The following is a 19,943-nucleotide window of genomic DNA, read 5'->3' as shown; positions in this document are numbered from 1 at the left end:
TTGACATTAATCAACTACAGACATAAAATCATATTTCTACCTAATAGAGAGAGTGAAGATATCGATGATACTGTTATGCCTTTACACAAATTACTTTGTATTGTGGAGGGAAATATATTTTCTGTTTCTGTAGCATTTGTAATCATAAAAAGGCAGTAAGAGTAAGAGGCAGTCCGACAGTAATATTTGAGGTTGTCTGCGTAGAAAGTTGTCATTTCCATACCTTAGTTTTTCAGTTGTGGCTCCTTCTGTTTGCCTCAGATGGTGGGTGCTGCCTTTCTTTGGAGGCATAATGACTGTGTGCAGGATCGCTGAAGAGAGTACGGTTAATCAGGGTTTTTCTGTATTTGTAATCACATGGGTGCATGCAGGTTGGGGAGGCCTGTAAATGAAAACCAAATTAAAGCATCCAGTATGTTTTCTCATTATCACTTATGATCAGGTGTGACAGGGGAGCAAAATTCCCTACCTGATAAACGGGGGACTATGGTCTTATCCTAGCCTAATAAATGGAAAAAATAAAATGATATAAATGAAAGCCTCTTGCACTCTTTTCTTTAAATTAAGTTCAGCGTGTCAGAAATAGTGATAAGTGCTTAATACATCATAGAAAAAACATTTCTCATTTGGAGCTCTTGAGTACTCCATCATTGCATTTGTTCTGTTTAACCCTAAACCCTAATTATAATTGATAATTATATAGAAGTTTGCAAACAAGCCAGCAAACAGGCTTACAACAAGCCAATACAGATGTGAAACATGGCTGAAAGTAGCCACTGGTTGTTGTTATGTTCAAAGGTGGCAAAAGTACAGACTTTACAGACTTTTAAACAAATAGCTATTTTCTGTCGCCCACATTGTAGACGGTGACTTTGTCTCCACACCTAAACAGTACAATGAGTCAAGAGTTAGAGTGGGATTCAGCAGGTGGGGGAACCCTGAGATCTGTGCAGTAGCTCAGCATAGGGAAAAGAATCACAGTCATTTTTCATGTAAGCTTCAGTAGGTTTTCCGTGTCGCTGTTATCAGCTGACCTGCTTTTTGTGGATTTACACAACTGAATTCAACACGATGTAAGCAGTTTCACAAGCTATCTTGGCTGATATCCATCCCTTACACTGACACAAGGTAGTATAAAGTTGGAATTCACTGAATGAACCCAAGCGTCATCAGCTTAAAGCTTGTTCACTACATTAATGCAGTAATTTAATGCAACAGTTGAATAACACAAAATTAGTATAGCTTTGTTTGTTTTGCAAAATGAAAATACATAATTTATCAAAACACATCATATGTGATTAAAATTATGACGTCACATGGAAGCTTTAAATTTGCAGTTTATCAAACGTCACTGAGCAGTCCTTACCTTTAAATCTAACCTCTCTTCAATTCAATTCAATTTTATTTATATAGCGCCAAATCACAACAAAAGTCGCCTCAAGGCGCTTCATAGATACAGAGAAAAACCCAACAATCATATGACCCCCTATGAGCAAGCACTTTGGCAACAGTGGGAAGGAAAAACTCCCTTTTAACAGGAAGAAACCTCCAGCAGAACCAGGCTCAGGGAGGGGCGGGGCCATCTTCTGCCACCGGTTGGGGTGAGAGAAGGAGACAGGATAAAAGACATGCTGTGGAAGAGAGACAGAGGTTAATAACAGATATGATTCAATGCAGAGAGGTCTGTTAATACATAGTGAGTGAGAAAGGTGACTGGAAAGGAAAAACTCAATGCATCATGGGAATCCCCCGGCAGCCTATGTCTATTGCAGCATAACTAAGGGAGGATTCAGGGTCACCTGGTCCAGCCCTAACTATATGCTTTAGCAAAAAGGAAAGTTTTAAGCCTAATCTTGAAAGTAGAGATAGTGTCTGTCTCCTGAATCCAAACTGGAAGCTGGTTCCACAGAAGAGGGGCCTGAAAACTGAAGGCTCTCCCTCCCATTCTACTTTTAAATACTCTAGGAACAACAAGTAGGCCTGCAGTGCGAGAGTGAAGTGCTCTAATAGGGTGATATGGTACTACAAGGTCATTAAGATAAGATGTGGCCTGATTATTTAAGACTTTGTATGTGAGGAGCAGGATTTTGAATTCTGGATTTAACAGGAAGCCAATGAAGGGAAGCCAAAACAGGAGAAATATGCTCTCTCTTTCTAGTCCCTGTCAGGACTCTTGCTGCAGCATTTTGGATTAGTTGAAGGCTTTTCAGGGAGTTTTTAGGACATCCTGATAATAATGAATTACAGTCGTGCAGCCTGGAAGTAATAAATGCATGAACTAGTTTTTCAGCGTCACTCTGAGACAGGATAGTTCTAACTTTAGAGATATTGTGCAAATGGAAGAAAGCAGTCTTACATATTTGTTTAATATGTACATTGAAGGACATGTCCTGGTCAAAAATGACTCCAAGGTTCCTCACAGTGTTACTGGAGGCCAAGGTAATGCCATCCAGAGTAAGAATCTGGTTAGATACCATATTTCTAGGCTTTTCAGGGCCGACTACAATAACCTCAGTTTGACCTGAATTAAGAAGCAGAAAGTTAGTGGCCATCCAGGTCTTTATGTCTTTAAGACATTCCTGCACTCTCATCCTGTCTGTAGTGCTGTGCAGTATATTTTGGTATCAATCCAATACCAATACTTTTAACATATATTGGCAACTTATGTTGGGGAGAGAAGTGTGTCATGACTTAAGAAGAGGCTCCCAAAGTGTGTGGCCCACCCCCTGGGGAGGGGGGGGGGGGGGGGGGGGGTGCAGAGCCATTGCAGGGGGGGGGGCATGGTAGCATAATGGACAGGTTTTTGGCGGGGCTTCCACACATACGCAAAGCAGGGTATGAAACATCGCCAAATATGTTTCCAAACCAACTGCCTTCCAAGCCAAAGACTAGAAAATATGGTGAAACATATCTTCCCTTTGGCTTTACCTGCACAAGGCCAAGGTAGGCCTCCCCTGTAGAATTGGTTTTCCCTGTGTCGGGAGCACGAACTGGGCTCTCCAAATCACGGACAAACAGTATCCCACATTCTTGATGTTTAGTTCACAAACACTTCTTATAATGACCAACTACACTCAACAAAAATATAAACGCAACACCTTTGTTACTGCTCCCATTCCCCATGGGATGGACGTAGAGACCTAAAATTCATTCCAGATACACAATATAACCATCCCTCCCAAACAGTGGTCACAAATCAGTCCAAATGTGTGGTAGTGGGCACATCTGCTATATTGAGATAATCCATCCCACCTCACAGGTGTGCCACATCAGGATGCTGATCTGACATCATGAGTAGTGCACAGGTGTACCTCAGACTGCCCACAACAAAAGGCCACCCTGGAATGTGCAGTTTTGTCTCACAGCAAAATGTCACAGATGCCACAAGCAATGAGGGAGCGTGCAATTGGCATGCTGACAGCAGGAATGTCAACCAGATCTGTCGCCCGTGCATTGAATGTTCATTTCTCAACCATAAGCCGTCTCCACAGGCGTGTCAGAGAATATGGCAGCACATCCAACCGGCCTCACAACCGCAGACCTCGTGTAACCACACCAGCCCAGGACCTCCACATCCAGCAGGTTCACCTCCAAGATCGTCTGAGACCAGCCACCCAGACAGCTGCTGGAACAATTGGTTTGCACAACCAAACAATTTCTGCACAAACTGTCAGAAACCGTCTCAGGGACGCTCAACTGCATGCCCGTCGTCCTCATCGGGGTCTTGACCTGACTCCAGCTCGTCGCCGTAACAGACTTGTGTGGGCAAATGCTCACATTCGATGGCGTCTGGCACGTTGGAGAGGTGTGCGCTTCACGGATGAATCATGGTTCACATTGTTCAGGGCAGATGGCAGCTGAGAATGTCCCAGTTCTTGCATGGCCAGCATGTCACCCATTGAGCATGTTCGGGATGTGCTTGACCGGCATATACGACAGCGTGTACCAGTTCCCACGAATATCCAACAACCTCGCACAGCCATTGAAGTGGAGTGGACCAACATTCCACAGGCCACAATTGACAATCTGATAGACTCCATGCGACGATGTGTTGCACTGCATGAGGCAAATGGTGGTCACACCAGATACTGACCGGTTCTGGGTCCCCAGACCCCCAATAGTGCAAAAAACTGCACATTCCAGGGTGGCCTTTTGTTGTGGGCAGTCTGAGGTACACCTGTGCACTACTCATGATGTCAGATCAGCATCCTGATGTGGCACACCTGTGAGGTGGGATGGATTATCTCAATATAGCAGATGTGCCCACTACCACACATTTGGACTGATGTGTGACCACTGTTTGGGAGGGATGGTTATATTGTGTATCTGGAATGAATTTTAGGTCTCTACGTCCATCCCATGGGGAATGGGAGCAGTAACAAAGGTGTTGCGTTTATATTTTTGTTGAGTGTATATGGGCTCAAATTGTGGTCATAAATATTTAGTATTTGTAAATCAGGATTTGTATGTGTAAAACGAATTTGTGTGTGTGTAAAAAAGATTTGTGTGTAGACTGAGCAAAAAATACACGTGAAACTCTGCACTCAAGTTTCAAGTTACAAGTACGAATTTTGACCCTATTTTTCTTCCTTTCATCTGATTGGCCAATGTCATGTCAATCACAAATTTAACTATCCAATCAGAGAACAGATGGGTTTGGCTATTGGAGGGGTGCTTTATGGAGCTTCAGGTCCTTGAAGGGAATAAATGCCCTTTTACATGCCAGCCCAGCGTTTTCCTTCATCACCACAAAGGAAAACAGTCTGTGGTAGTCCGAGTTTGGTGATTTTTGTGTCACAGGTTTACGTGCTTAATACAGGGACCTCCAGAGCCTTTTCAACAGCGCTGTGGACCTCGGGGTGGGGAGGGGGGGCAGTGTTGTGGAAATGACAGTCTTCACTAGTGGGGATAGTTACAAAGCATTCTTCGTTATGAATTAGCATACATGTTTTACTGAACATTTGAAGGACCAGCAAAAAAAAAACAAACTCTTGTAGAGGACATAAAGTCAGAGATAGAAACGACAAGGAGCAGGTGCATCTAGTACAGGTAGAGCTGCTGCAAAAACCCACAGAGCTCAACAGCCAGCGCAACAAATTCTGGATCCTTGGCCTTTAGTTAGCATTAGCAGCACATGCTGCCGCCGATGTGAAAGGACCTTTAGGCTGCGCACTGTGACTCACAGCAATGTTCCCAGATCAGCACTAACTTTGTGTTAAACTAATCCCAAAGTAATAATGGTATTTCTAACCACTGATATACCACAACTTTATCCTTTCAACAGCTACTGAAAGTTAGGGGTAGTGATGTGCGGATCGATCCTGAAATATCGGTTCCTCCGATACCAATCACTTATGTTCTAGAATCGATTCTGACATTAAAATATCGATATTTTAGTAATTTAGGGTGATAAATATATTTTACAGTGTTTATTTTTCAGATAAAATACGTTAAATGTCACCGTTATTATTGGCCGGCCCGGAAACAGCGGGGGTGTCCAAATTCAGAGGCTGCTTCCACCTGAGGACCCGGCCTTCGCGGTCTAAAGAAAGCCGGGTAGTACGTCACGAGCTCCCTCGGTGGAGTGAAACTCTGCCGTCTGCTCCTTGCTATCTAAAATATAACCCGGGCGCTGGCGTAAACTCTCGACCGTCTCACACTTCTGTTTAATCATTTTCTGTTTGACGTTTATTCAGCTGTGTGAAAACCCGGAGGAACCCTTCCGAGGGATTAATAAAGTTACATTTAATTTAATCTAATCTAATAACTTTAATTTCAGCCAAACCGATTTACTCACGAACAAATAAAACACTGAAAAAGCCAAACAATAAAATTTTTAAGTTATCAAAGTGACTTATATATCCTGTTTAACCCGAGTAGTGAAAGACCGCGGGGGTTTGAAAACGATGTGTCGGTCGGCTCAGATATTTGAAGTTTACACATTCTCACCTGAAAATATGTCAAAAGCTTTTTTGCGACCCACAAAGAGAAATAAGAGTAATATTAAAACTAAGTAGCTGCCGCCATTGTTGGAAACTGGAATTGGCTGGCCGCGCTATGAATTCTGCAACATGGTTTTTCAATTTTGTTGTCCGGGTGGAAAAAATGGCGTCTCCAGGAGATTTTCAAGAGGGGCACTGAAATTCGAGATTCTCCCGGAAAAATCAGGAGGGTTGGCATGTATGGTTGTGGCAACATCACTAAACTTGTCAAACACCTCAGAGTAAATCATCTCACAGAATATGACGAGCGTATGTTGAGGCGAACTGAAGAGGAGGAGAGGGACAGGTGCTGCTAGGGCGAGACAGACGTCTCTCACAGAGTCCTTTAGTGCTGCAGGCAGGCAAGGTGTTCAAATAGCGCACAACTTCAGTTTTTTTATTTCTATATGATGAACTCTGCATTATTAAGTGATAAGAACAAGTAATCTGATGTCCTGTAATCATTATGACGCTATAATTTGAGATACAATAAATAAAATACGTTTTTGTACAAAGTATCGGTATCGGATCAGTATCGTCGATACCACCCTGAATATTACTTGGTATCGGACCGGAAAGGAAATCAGTGGTATTGCACATCACTAGTTAGGGGAGCTAGCTTCTCTCGGATATTAATATAGCGATCCTCCAGCTTCAAACTGTATTACCCTTCAAGGACCTGCAGTTCAAAAAAGCACCCCTCCGACAGCCAAACCCAGGTGTGGATGTAGCGTAAAAGAGTTAGTAGTGTATTTTATTACTACCTGTAATTTATTGCAGGTTACTTGTATTTGTTTAATTGTTTACTAAATGTAAACTAAATGAACATTTTTCTTATAAAACAAAGGGGGGCCTAGCAAAAAAAGTTTGGGAACCACTGATATAGGGAGTGATTTGATATCAGGCTGTACATACCTCTATCTCACACTGTTAGTACTTCCAGCTACAGTTGCTAGGAGGTTAAACCTAGTGTCTAATAAATTATTCTAGACAATATTTTTTCTGTTGGTTTTCAATCATACTTTGACTTCTCACCCCCTCCTTTCCAAACAGCTAAGAAACAAGCTGAATCAGGATCATAGTGGCAGGCTGCAGCAGCAGAGAGACAGCTTGAACAAAAGGAACTTGGAAGTAGCTGCGATGGACCGTCGGTTGGTTGAACTCCGGGAACGGCTCTGGAAGAAAAAGGCTGCTTTGCAGCAGAGTGAGAACCAGCCAGTGAGTTTATATAGGAAAAAAATATCAGCAAAAGTAGATTTCTACAATTTCAAGTTTTTTTTGTTTGTTTTTTGTACAAAACATTTATTTTTGCTTTGTTGTTGTTTGCTTAATATACAAGTACTGATCGAAAAGGCTGCAGCAGTCAAACATTTCTGCTCACTCCAGGTGGCTTCAGACTGTACAGCCCCACAATATAGCATGGGCTCCAGAGTGGCAGCGGTGGGGCCGTACATCCAGTCATCCTCCACATCAAGCTCTCAGGGGCCACCTGTGCCGGTCCGCCAGGAGATTCTGGTGAAGCCAGCATACCCAGATGGCACTGCCACCCTGCCCATGGCTGATTCATCACTGAAGCCACCTCCTAGGCCTGTCAAACCAGCCTCAGGTACATGTTTCCGTGATGTAAGAAATATATTTTTCTATGTTTTGAGTCTGTCCTAGCATGCTGAAACACTATTTGAGTCTGAGTTAGTCACTTCTATTTCTAGTACCAAAACTCTACTTGATGTAGTTATCTCTGCCTCACAGGTTTCAACACCTTAAAAACAAGCAAGATCTTTGACTGGGAAAGCTCATTTTCCGAATCCAGTAGGGGTTACGAGCATGCCTCCACTCTGCCTCGCATGTCGAGTCTAAGCTGCCGCAACTCAGGTCAGTTAGGTCCTGTTTCTGTTTTACCTTTTGCAGAAAGAGGATTTAAACTTTCTATGCCTTTACAATCATTTGTTACTACATTTCTAATCTGACACATAAACGTTCAGGCATGCTGATTCATTGAGACATTGAGACATTCACTGAAAACCTAATTTAAGGATAGTCTATCCATGCATTCATATCCATGTACAAATGACAGGCTAATCAACCTGAGAATAGAAGGAATGAGATCTGGGAGATAGAAAATTGTTTAAACAAAGTCCCACGGATGTTAGAGTTACTTTCTCTTTTCTAGGTGGTGAGACCGCCATAGACAAGAGCTACTCTGGGTCCGACATTCCTCCTCCCATCCCCTCACGATCTAATCGTTCCACAGAGAACCTGCTCAGGGACAATCAGGTATCAGTGGGCTTCCATTTAGTCTCTACATCTCATACAGCTAAAATAAGGGGAAAATCCTGTTTTGTACATACATTAGCTGCACCTGACTAAAAGCCGCAGGTGTTTCAATGTTGACTTATCATATGTAAGAGAATATGCACAAAGGGAATTGTCAGGAAAGAGATGGCTGTTTGGAGACACACCCCTTTTATTAATATTTTGAAAAACAAGTTATGGGTACATATTTGCATAACTTTTTAGGTATATGTACAAGTAGCGGTAATTACAAGTACGAAACATGTACTGTGCTTCATAAATGAGTAACAAATGTAGTGTATAACAATAACCTACAGCACACCAGAAAAATAGATTCGGACTACCTTTTAGGCTCAGGTGCAGTGACACGGCTTTAACAAGAAGAAAAGTCAGTCATTCACCATCTTTCTCTTCTTCCTGCGCTCTAAAACCACCAAAGTCCTCTCCTCCAGTGTCGGAAACGAACAGGCTCAGGATGGCGTCGTCATCCACTCTCCGCTTCTCTCCTTCGTTGTCACTTTCAAAACCAAACAAATCCTCGTTGTCAGTGTCAGAGTTGAACACCTTCAGAAGGGCCGTGGCGGTGTCCTCCTCTCCATCATGCAGCAGTCCAGCCCTTCGAAATCCGTTGGTGATCGTGGATGTTTTCACACTTTCCCACGCTGTCAGAATCCACCGGTGGAGTTGAGCATAACTTGCTTTTTGCAAGTTTATTGCCGCTCGTCATCCACGCCTCCGGCTGAACGTGTAGTGCTACTTTGAAGTTTGTTTTTCGCGCTACTTCGTACGGCACTACGTACGGCACTACGTACGGCACTACGTTGCCTGGCGGACGGACATGTGACCAACATACCACTCTTGAACCCCGATACTGTGTGTCTGATCACATGCCCTTCCGACAGGCAACGTAGTGCCGTACAACAGCGGAACAAACAAAACAAATCGTCTTACGATATGACAAAAATCATGGACAATCCACAGAAAAGCTGCACCTGACTAAAAGCCGCAGGGTTCAAAGCTGGTGCAAAAAGTAGCGGCTTACAGCCCGACAATTACGGTACAATAATTGTAAGGTTAAATATGAAAAGTCAAACTCAAACTGGTTAATAGCTGCTGAGCACTTACAATTTTAATGTAAAGCCATTTTACATTTCAGCTCATTTTGATATTTGATTTATTGCTTCATTTTCTGTATTTTGCAGTTATATCATCAATCTCTGAGTATAACCCTGTGTTTCCACGTTTGCTATATTTTACTTTCAGGTCTCATCCAAAAGTCTTTCCAAGTTGACAGCACCACCTCCAGTTCCCAGCAAGCCCAAACCATTCCGATCTTCTGGCCTGTCAGCCTTCTCCAAAGCCCCCTATAACACTGGCACCTTCCCTGGTAAGGTGAAGCCAGTTGGGGCCCCCCTCAGGGCTCCAGGAATTCTATCCAGTCATAGCAACACCCTCCCTTTGCCCAACAAGCAGGAGAGTCCTCCAGCTGCTGCTGTGCGACCTTACACCCCAGAACTCTCTGATTGTCCCCCACCTGTGCTTCAGAAACCTCAGACCCTGGCGGCTTCCTCAATCTACTCGATGTACACCCAGCAGGCTACACTGGGGAAGGGATACCAACATAGTGGCCAAGGAACACTGCCTCGGAGCCAGCCCCGAGGTAATCCACTGATACGGTTGCCCGTGTATTAGAATACTCTTCCTGTTAAGATAGGGCTGCACAATTATGGCCAAAGTGATTTTTCTGATTATTTTGATCAGTGTAAGATTGGTCCTTGGAAGCACTGGTCCTCCTTATTCACCAAAATGTAGTATATGTCTTAGTAGAAAAATATGAATTGAAAAAATTTCACCAAAACACCAAAATTCAGTCAACAGGGGAGAGGCTTTTGCATTTACATCTTTGCAGAAAAATAAGGTGTGTGCGACAAACTTGCCAACACTTGGTCTTGGGGTAGAGCATCACTTCCTGTTCCTGTTACAGCACACAGTGGTGTTTTAAGATAAGATAAGATAAGATAACCTTTATTAGTCCCACACGTGGGAAATTTGTTTCTGTAGCTTATTTCGATTCAAATTTGATCTAAAAACTTATATTATTACATAGTGTAATCCTTAAATGCTTTATCCAAAGCACACTTTCTGTTGAATAACCCGCTAATTATATTCAAAGTATTCATTCATCTTTAGGGACTCACTACCTTAGCTTAGCTCGTAGCCAACTGACTAGTACCTTGGCCTCTTCACTCTTCACACCACCACACCACCAAACTGTCCATGTCTCTAATAATTCCCCCCCCCCCCCAAAAAAAGCGTGACTATCGAGAGTTGGGATCAGGAAGCAGAGTCGCAGTCTTACACGCCTCTCCACAGCTTCTCTCCCCCTGTTATCCCCCAAAACCCCATGCCCTTAGAGACTGTGTCTGTGTCCAAACCAAGAAAAAACAAACCAAAAATCAGCAAAATAATGACTTAAACATAAAAAATCACAACAAAAGAAAAACATAGTATCCACAAATGCACCAAAGAGTAAAATAGTGTCTATTATTAAATAATATAAGTCCGTGTTAGTAATTGATCTACAAATTCCTCCACCTTACAGAAACCTGGTTACAGCAGGATGATTATGTTAGTTTAAATGATTCAACAGCCATGAGTTATACCAACTGTCCAAAAACTCGAAGCACAGGCTGAGGACGGGGTTTGACAGCAATCTTCCACTCCAGCTTATTAATCAACCAAAGACACAGGCAGAGTTGTAATTTATTTGAAATTACAGCCACACAAACAGCTTTATTTGTTATTGTCCACTTGGGCCTCGCGGTTTCTGGCTGTTTTCTCAGAATTTTTATCTTATTTAGTGCTCAGATAGAATAATAATAATAGAATAATTATTGTAGGTGATTTTATCATCCATGCATTTAATCCGTTGTATTCAAAATGAAAAAATAACCCACCCACCACTTTAATCATACACTAGATCTTGTTGTGACATATGGGATGGAAACTGAACAGTTAACAGTATTTCCTGAAAACCCTGTTTTGTCTGATCATTTCCTAATAACATTTCAATCTACAATAATGGATTACACAGCAGTGAGGAATAGATTTCATCACAGCAGATGTCTTTCTGAAAGTGTACAAGGGGAGGAATTATATCCTTAATTTAAGGATATAATTCATCCCGTTGTCTTCTTCAATGTCATGTGCCAACAGCAGATCAGCAGTAAAAAATTACACATAACAATCTCACAGATGTAACATCATGTACTTTCAGAACCACTGATATTTATTTTGTCTCTTTTTCTCCAATTGATCTTCCTGAGTTAACTTCGATAATTACTTTATAAAAAACCATCAGTGGTCCTTTAGACACCATTTCTACAAAACTGCTCACAGAAATCCCGTCATTACACTGAGGACACTGAGGTGAGACCAGGCATGAACAGGACCAGATACCAGACAACCTAGGCTAGAAATACAGATAACTAAACTAGGAACGATTGACACAGAGAAAACTGGCGGTGGTCAGAAGGCCCGGTGGCGCCAGTGTCCGGCAGCCTCGCCTGTGTCGGTGCGCCCCAGGGTGGCTGTGGCTACAATGTAGCTGCCATCACCAATATGTGTGAATGTGTGCGTGAATGGGTGGATGACTGGATGTAGTGTAAAGCGCTTTGGGATCCTTAAGGACTAGTAAAGCGCTATACAAATACAGGCCATAAGCCTGTCTCCTAGAAGTAAGATACGGAGTATTTCACTCCATTAATTATACCTGCATGATGGATGTAAATAAAACTTATAGCCCAGTACTTGATAGCATTTCCTCTGTGATGTTGTACTTGTTCAGACTATATTTTGGAAACTTCACCATGTGAGGTGAAGGGAACAGCTGTGACTGGTATTTACTGGCATGTTGTCAGGGACTGATTTAGATACCACTTGATTTGCCTTTGCTTTGTAGTCTATTGGTAAAGCAAGCTTTTTCAGTATCAGTATTTAGGAAAAACAGGTACTTATCTATCAATAATGAAGTTTTTTGGGGGAGTTTTTTTTCCTCTCACCCCAAACAATAATCAAACATGTAATTTGTAATCTGTGCGTTTGTTTAATGGAGGTCAAATAGAGCTTGCTGTGAGAAACGTCTTGTGAATCCATGTATTTTCTTTCCTTTCTTAGTGTATGGAAAACCAGTCCTTCCAGCCAGCAGCAGGCAGCAATCAATCAGCTCAGAAAACCATTCCTTCAATTCTGAATTTTGTGCACCTGACGGAAGTGAAGCTGACAACAGTTGCCCAGGTAACACTGAAGGTATCGGAGGAGAAACAGCGGAACACAGTATCCCTCGCCCGCTCAGCCCCACCAAGCTCCTCCCCTTCATATCAAACTCTCACAGGAACCCCAGTGATGCTGACCTGGATAATCTGCGTCGCCGGCTGCAACATGCACCCCGACCCCTGAAGAAACGCAACTCAATCACAGAGCCCGAAGGCCCAGCAGGACCCAACATTCAGAAACTGCTCTACCAGAAAACCACTCTGGCTGCTATGGAAACCATCCCCATGGAGACGGCTAATTCTGCAGGGATCCATATACAGCCTACAGTTCATGAGGACGGGATGGGTGGCATAGATGGAGCAGCCAGGGTTCAGGATGAAAGTGAAAGTGACTTGAAAGAGCCACTCCCTGAGAAAAGTTTGACCCCACCCCCACTACCCCCTTGCTCACCCATCTCTGATCCTACTTCCTGCCACTGCATGCTATCACCGCTGGAAGACAAGGACAAGGAGAAAGAGAAATGTCCATCAACCTTAGCTCACCAGGAACCGTTTCTAGAGGAGTTCCCTCCTTACCCACCCCCACCTTACCCCAGCTGCGGGGAGTTGGAAGAGGGAGATGATACCGTTCCCCTGCAGCCACCAGAGGTTGCAGGACAGGTCACAGTTCTGCCGGTGAGTGATTTTGAGAGGTTATTAAAAATCCAGTTTGCCTAAAATACAAACACAATTTTTTTTCTAATTCATTGCAGTTCTGTTTTCTTCTTAGGGTAAGAAATCAATCCTCCATAAAGCTGGCAAAGAGCGAGCCAACCACAATTTGCGGGTCAAGTTCAACCCTTTGGCCCTGCTACTGGATTCATCTCTGGAGGGCGAATATGATCTTGTTCAGAGGGTTATCTATGATGTGAGTCACACAAAACAAATAGAATAAAATAGCCCATTATTATCATTGTACATGTACCAAAAAATTGTGGGAGCTACACACTGCTATACTTATTTTATAGATCCACTAAAAAGATTTATACTTGCAAATTCCGTGATTGTTCTTCACCCCAGGGTATATGGTCAGTATGTTACTGTGTGTCTTTCAGGTGGATGACCCTAGTATGCCGAACGACGAGGGCATCACGGCTCTGCACAACGCAGTTTGTGCCGGCCACACCGAGATTGTCAAGTTTTTGGTTCAGTTTGGTGTCAATGTTAATGCTGCCGACAGTGACGGCTGGTGAGCCTATGTAGGAAACAGTAGAAAACACGGGCAGTATAAAAGATGGACTTAGCCATGGTGACACCTCCGGACATAACTTCCGGATGTTATGTCTGTCTTTTACATTGTCTATGGTAGGAAGAAAACAAATTAATTTGGCACAGCACCAGTCCTTATTAACTAACTACTCATTCTCCTTCTGTTTGTGTCTCCAGGACGCCCCTTCACTGTGCTGCCTCCTGTAACAACGTTCAGGTCTGTAAGTTCCTTGTCGAGTCTGGAGCAGCTGTATTTGCCACAACATATAGTGACATGCAGACAGCTGCTGACAAGTGCGAAGAGATGGAAGATGGCTATGCCCAGTGCTCCCAGTTCCTCTATGGTGAGACAAAACCTGTTAACATATTAACAAAAGGGGTTCAGGGAGATAAGCCTCATAGTTCATAACACATTTGTTGGTTTCAAGGACAATTTCGCAAATCTTTCAAGGGGTTGAGCGTGTTCTGTAGCAACAAGAGATTTACTGATGTATGATGGGTGTCTGTGCAGGTTACAGGCGAGTTTGGAATTTGCTTAATTGTTCTTTAGGAGATTTAAAAGATCTTTGGTGCCATAAGGATCTTGTTATGATCTGCCTGGATTTTGAGGACTGTTGCATAGGTTCATGCATTTTAAGGGGGTTTGGTTCAGACCAGTTATATCAAGGAAGTAAATCAATTTTGTAAAAGTTTTCTAGACTTGTGAGGCTTGTGTTTCAGCAAATGCACTTGGACTTAAAGTAGTTTAAATGTGTCTCAGGTTATTACATTTTCACATAAAAGCTTAAAGAATATCAGACTCATTAACTTTTAACCTATTTTTGTCTTTTTAGGTGTTCAGGAGAAGATGGGTGTGATGAATCACGGTGTAGTGTATGCCCTGTGGGACTATAAGCCTCAGAGTGACGACGAGCTTTGCTTCAGTGAGGGTGACTGCATGACAGTGCTGAGAAGGGAGGATGAGGTGGAAACGGAGTGGTGGTGGGCACGATGCGGTGACCATGAGGGATACATTCCCCGAAACCTTCTGGGGGTGAGCCGCCCATGCCAAATTTAGCAGAGCTTTTATAAACATTTTAGACTGAAGCTACTCATAAGGAAATGTTCAGATTTCTGGGTTTAGGGTCCCATTACATCAGCATTTAAAACTTTCTTGTTAAAGTAAAAAAGCATCCCAGGAGAATATCAGAAAAATGTAATAAAGAATAAGACGGTAAGATTTCCTAATGTGCGGGAATTAAACTGTCTAGTCTGCCAATCTGTTGCTACTTCAGGTTGGCCTTAAATCACATGTTTTAATCAGATTTAAAAACTGCTTTGAGAATCCTGTTACTTAACAGTCTTAAGTTTGACGTTTCAGTATTTAATGTTATCTTAATGGTGTTTTAATGAGAAACTCTCTATCTTTCATTCCCAGCTATATCTGAGGATCAAGCCCCGGCAAAGAAGCCTGGCCTAAAAGACGGCTTGTGTCTCTTTCAGAGGACTACATGTTTCCACGAGAGAAGTGCATCATGGGAATAAACCTCTGGGTTCTTATAGTAGAGGAAAAAAAGTCAGATGTTGTTGATTTTTAAAAAATAAATGTAAAAAAGGAAATGTTTCTCAATCTTTCATTGAATGTGAAAAGGATTTAACCTCATCTGGATTTCTCAGGAGCTTTTTTGCATATTTGTCACACGTAAACATTTCAGATTTCATGGTTCCAAATTATAGTCGTCCATGTCTTCAAGCAGCAAAACAGCCATAGACCATCACATTACCACCACCATGTTTGACTGTTGATATGGTGTTATATGAAATGCTGCATTAGTTTCACAACAGTTGTAATAGGGTTAAATTTAAATTTAAAAAAATGCAATTCTTTTTCTTGGTAGTTCGCATTTCAGCGATTCCTGAGATTAGTGACTAAAACAGGTAAAAAAGTTATTTTTTGATTTTTCAAAAACACATTTACATATAATTGTTACACAAAGTTTTGGCTGTCTGACTATGTTTTGGTACAATCTCCCAGGTGTTTTTTAATTTATGTTTTTGCTGGGGAAGTGCAAGGTTTTTGTCAACACCATCAGACACAAAGAAATGTAAATATTATATATATATATATATATATACCGGTTGATCGCAACGGTAGTGTGGGTAGATCGCATGGCATTAAAAATTAGATGTCAGCCTATTTATTATCCATGCTCACTGTGAAATTTGTCACCTGATTTACATACAGGGCAGCCAGTCTGATATCTGACCTTTTCTGACACGTTGGTAACAACGTATGCGCGTAAAGGCACGCCAAGTGCTGCAAAACTCAGAAACGGATATAAAAATGAGTGGGGGCTCTGGACCAAGTAAGAAGGAAGGATATTGCGAACTGCGAGTGTTTCTCACTGCTACTGGACAAGTCTACAGACATGAGTGACACAGCCCAGTTTATATTTTTATTCGGATGGTGTTTACCGATATGGCTTCAAAAAAGGAGCTATTAAAAGTACTGCTCATGAAAGAACACACGTGAGGAGAGGACATTTTTCTTCAGAAACTTTATTGAGAAAACCCAGCTGACCTGGCAACCTGGCTGCCCCTGGGTGGGTCCGGGATGGGCGTGAGGTTTTGGGGGCGCTCCGTCTCTGGGCTGGGGCCCGGGCCGGGCCTCGGGGGCTCGGGTCCTGGTTGGTGTGTTGCCGGGGTTGTGGGCGGGTGGGTGCATGGGGGCCCGGCCCTGGAGCAGGGTGCCGCCGGTGCATCGAGCCGCCTGGGGGGCTCTTCAACTGGTGGGGGGGATGGTCACATCTTGCAGGAGCTTTCTTCTCTCAGGAACTCTCTGCAGGAGGGGGAGATACAGGAGAGGTGGAGGAAGATCTCAGCCTGGGCGTTTACCGTCTTATGTAGTCTGGAAGATGTGTGGTTGGTGGGGTGGGTGCAGTTTTCTCTGTGGTGGGGTTGGGTGGACTGTCCAGGGCTCTGTGGAGCCGGGGGGCGCTACTGCACTGGGCCCCGGTCTGATGGGCCTGGGCCCCCCTTCCCTGGCGGGTCGCGGAGGGTGGGAGTGCCTACTGGGGTCAGCGGGGGAGCTGGCCCCAGGGAGGGGTTACCTGCCCCTCCCTTCCTTCCCTCCCCATCTCCAGCTGCCTCCCTCTTCCCGCTCCTCCACAACCACCCACACATGCAGGGCCTTGGAGTGGGGGTATGTCACCAGGGTGCAGAGGAGGCTACCCCCCCCCCGTCCCCTTCTGGCTGCCTCTGCCTCAATTTTATCCCACAACTTAGACATTCACATTATTCACACTCTCATTACACATACATATAGGATCTTGGGGGTGGGCACAATCACGGAGTCCAAATCACCATCAGGGTGTATACCTCACCCCTGACGTCGTTGCCCACCTCTCAATTTTAAATACACTTAGTCATTGAGGGTTAGCAGGAGGGACTATGCGCTTACCTGCTGCTCCTTGGCAGGTAGCTCCATGCCCTCCTGGGTTTTAATTGCACCTTAGAACACATATGCATCAACACTACAATGAGCGGGTGGAGGGAGGTTTGGAGTCTTCTCCCACCCCCATTCTCTGCGGCCTGCTGGAGCGGGAGGGCTAGTGGGAGGAGTTGGCCGTCCGACTGCGGTCTGGGGTGTGGGGCCTCCCTGCTGCTGCGGAGTCGGGGTGGTCTGCCTCTCCCCACCGCAGGGAAAAGGGTAACACCACCTGGGTCTGGGTGCAATTCCCCCCTCCAGGGGCAAGGGTACCTAGACCCGGTTTGTAGAGTACGCTTGGGGAGTGTGATTGTGTGTACAGCGTCTCTTTATGTCTGTCTCCACGTTGGTTGAGTGTGGAGTGAGTGCATATGAGAGCATGAGGGTGGGAATGGATGTTTGTGTCTGTGTGTGCCTGTATGTCTGTGTCTATATGTCAGGTTGGGTATCAGACGCCACCTCTCTGGGGACACCTCAGGCCCTCCAAGGTTTGGAGGCCTATCTCCACCCACCACCACTTCCCCTGCCGGTGGCGGACTCCCTCAGGTGTCGGTGTGTTGGTGGTTCTTTGTGTCTGGGGGTGGGCGTCCGGGTACACACCGGCTCACTCCTTGGCGGCCGCTTGTCGGGGCCTGGGGCCTGGGGCTCGCTCGGGCCCCTTTGGAGGTGGGGTGCCCCCGGCCTCTCGGCCTAGGGCTCGGTCACTCAGGCGCAGCTGGGGGCCGGCGGAGCTCACGGGCGCGTCACTGCAACTCCCCCTGACTTCTGCTCTGCGGCTGCTGGGCGAGCCCTCATCTGGGACTCTCCTCAGCTCTTACTGGGACAGTGGCGCGGCTGCCCCTCTGTTGGTCTTCCATGGTCTCTTGTGTTCTGGGGGCCTCTGGATGTCTGGAGTTTTGATCTCCTCCATACCCGCTTCACACCCTGGAGGACGGGGCTGTGGCCCCCCCACACTCCCTAGCAGATCATTACATGGAGAAACCTTTGGAATGCAAGCATGCTGATCCACACAGGTATGCACACATGGGTATTCACAGACGCGGACTAAAGCTTTCTTGGCTGCTGCCTCAAAGCACACTGTGCGCTGTCTATCTTGCGTGCTGCACAATATCGTTTATTATTTAGTAAATATTGATATCTATGACTAGCTAGTTTATTGTGATGGTGCTTTGTTTTCTCTATTATTATGTTGCTCTTTGTTGTTTGCTGTCTCCTCTGTTTGTTTTTGTTTGTTTTGTTTTTTTTTTTTTTTTCTCCATACAGGTGACCCAAGAGTTTTTTTTTTTTTTTTTTCTCTCTCTTCCCCCCCCTTCTCACCGTCTCTTCTCCCCTTTGGTTTTCTTTCTTTCTCTCCCCCTCTCTCTCTCATTCATTCCCCCTGTCCTATTTATTAAAAAAAAAAAAAAAAAAAAAATGACAAAGGATGAACTGAAGCTCTGCCATCACGTAATGTCGCATACTGCTGTTTCTGATGTCATTTAGAAAAAAAAAAAAAAAAAAAAAAAAAAAAAAAAGAGAAAACCCAGCTCCCAGTATACAAATAGGTGTCCATCACCACAGACAAAGGGCCTGCGATGATAGCTCAAATGGATTCATTGCCAGTTGCAGGGAGGACGATGCTTTCCCGGACTTCCTCAATTATCACTGCATAATACACACATTATGCACAAAAATGCTTAACATGAAAGAGATAATGGATGTGGCAACAAAGTTCGCCTGTTCCATCGCACCAGATCTCTTCAAAGACGGCTATTTCGTGCGCAACTGGAGGTCCATTCTTAGTTGTTGCTACACACTGACATGAGATGGCTTAGTCGAGGGAAATTCCTGGAAAGATATCGAGAGCTCTGTCCAGAGATTAAGTTTTCCCGTGTAGCTAAACATCAGTGTCAGTCAAGTTACTTGAAAAAAGTAATCAGTAACTAATTACTGAATACTTCCCCAAAGTAATCCCATTACTTACTGATTACTTATTTTTGAAGTAATTAGTTACTTAGCTACTTTTTAAAAACATTTTACAACCTGAATAGGTAATAAAGTAATAGATCTGTCAGCCCAATTCATCATATAATAATAATAATAATGGATTGGATTTATATAGCGCTTTTCAAGGCACCCAAAGCGCTTTACAATGCCACTATTCATTCACTCTCACATTCACACACTGGTGGAGGCAAGCTACGGTTGTAGCCACAGCTGCCCTGGGGCAGACTGACAGAAGCGAGGCTGCCATATCGCACCATCGGCCCCTCTGGCCAACACCATATAAAATGTAATCAAATGAAAAAGTCTTTTTTTAAAACTTGTTTTATTAGTTTTAATCTTTTAACTTTATGCATCAAGCAAAACTTAAATTATGTGCAACATTCTCTGACTGGAAGAAATTTGTTTAACCAAACATTTAAACCTATTTTCTGCACTTTCCAGCATATAAAATTAAATAGTTTTTTGTGTTTACACTCACTCTTTCAAATAGATGGACGTAAAACACAGCAGAAAATAAATAAAATCAAAGACTCACCAGTCTTGTTGCTTTATTTTCACCTGTATAGCAGGAGTGGGCAGCCGGAGGTTTGCCCTGGTGCAGGTGTGTCGCAGCTGTCATGTCAGTGGAAGAATCCAGTTTCTCTGAATTTCACGTTCCTGTGGCAGTGTACTCGGCGCTGGAAGTTTAGGGGTATT

General features: G+C 43.9%; 1 protein-coding gene across 3 annotated transcripts in view; it reads left to right on the top strand.

Annotated features, from left to right (window-relative positions):
- The window catches only part of LOC308395248 (apoptosis-stimulating of p53 protein 2-like), a 38,545-nt gene extending 23,157 nt beyond the window's left edge, over positions 1-15,388 (top strand). Inside the window, exons 8-18 of one of the 3 annotated variants that reach the window (XM_080880017.1) lie at positions 7,035-7,199; positions 7,368-7,587; positions 7,731-7,853; positions 8,152-8,255; positions 9,537-9,933; positions 12,450-13,222; positions 13,317-13,454; positions 13,642-13,775; positions 13,973-14,139; positions 14,629-14,828; positions 15,213-15,388. In XM_080880017.1, the coding sequence (XP_080736143.1) occupies positions 7,035-7,199; positions 7,368-7,587; positions 7,731-7,853; positions 8,152-8,255; positions 9,537-9,933; positions 12,450-13,222; positions 13,317-13,454; positions 13,642-13,775; positions 13,973-14,139; positions 14,629-14,828; positions 15,213-15,254 (2,463 nt within the window). In that variant the 3' untranslated portion in view covers positions 15,255-15,388. Of the gene's footprint in view, positions 1-7,034; positions 7,200-7,367; positions 7,588-7,730; positions 7,854-8,151; positions 8,256-9,536; positions 9,934-12,449; positions 13,223-13,316; positions 13,455-13,641; positions 13,892-13,972; positions 14,140-14,628; positions 14,829-15,212 lie in introns of those variants that run through there. The other 2 variants (XM_080880018.1, XR_013971357.1) reach the window with 2 other exon arrangements.
- The last annotated feature ends 4,555 nt before the right edge of the window (positions 15,389-19,943 follow it).

Source organism: Rhamphochromis sp. 'chilingali' (genome assembly GCF_963969265.1).
Source record: "Rhamphochromis sp. 'chilingali' genome assembly, chromosome: 4".
NCBI classification, from domain to species: domain Eukaryota; kingdom Metazoa; phylum Chordata; class Actinopteri; order Cichliformes; family Cichlidae; genus Rhamphochromis; species Rhamphochromis sp. 'chilingali'.
The sequence above is the reverse complement of the archived record's forward strand: the minus strand, read 5'-3'. Positions and strand labels throughout refer to the sequence as shown.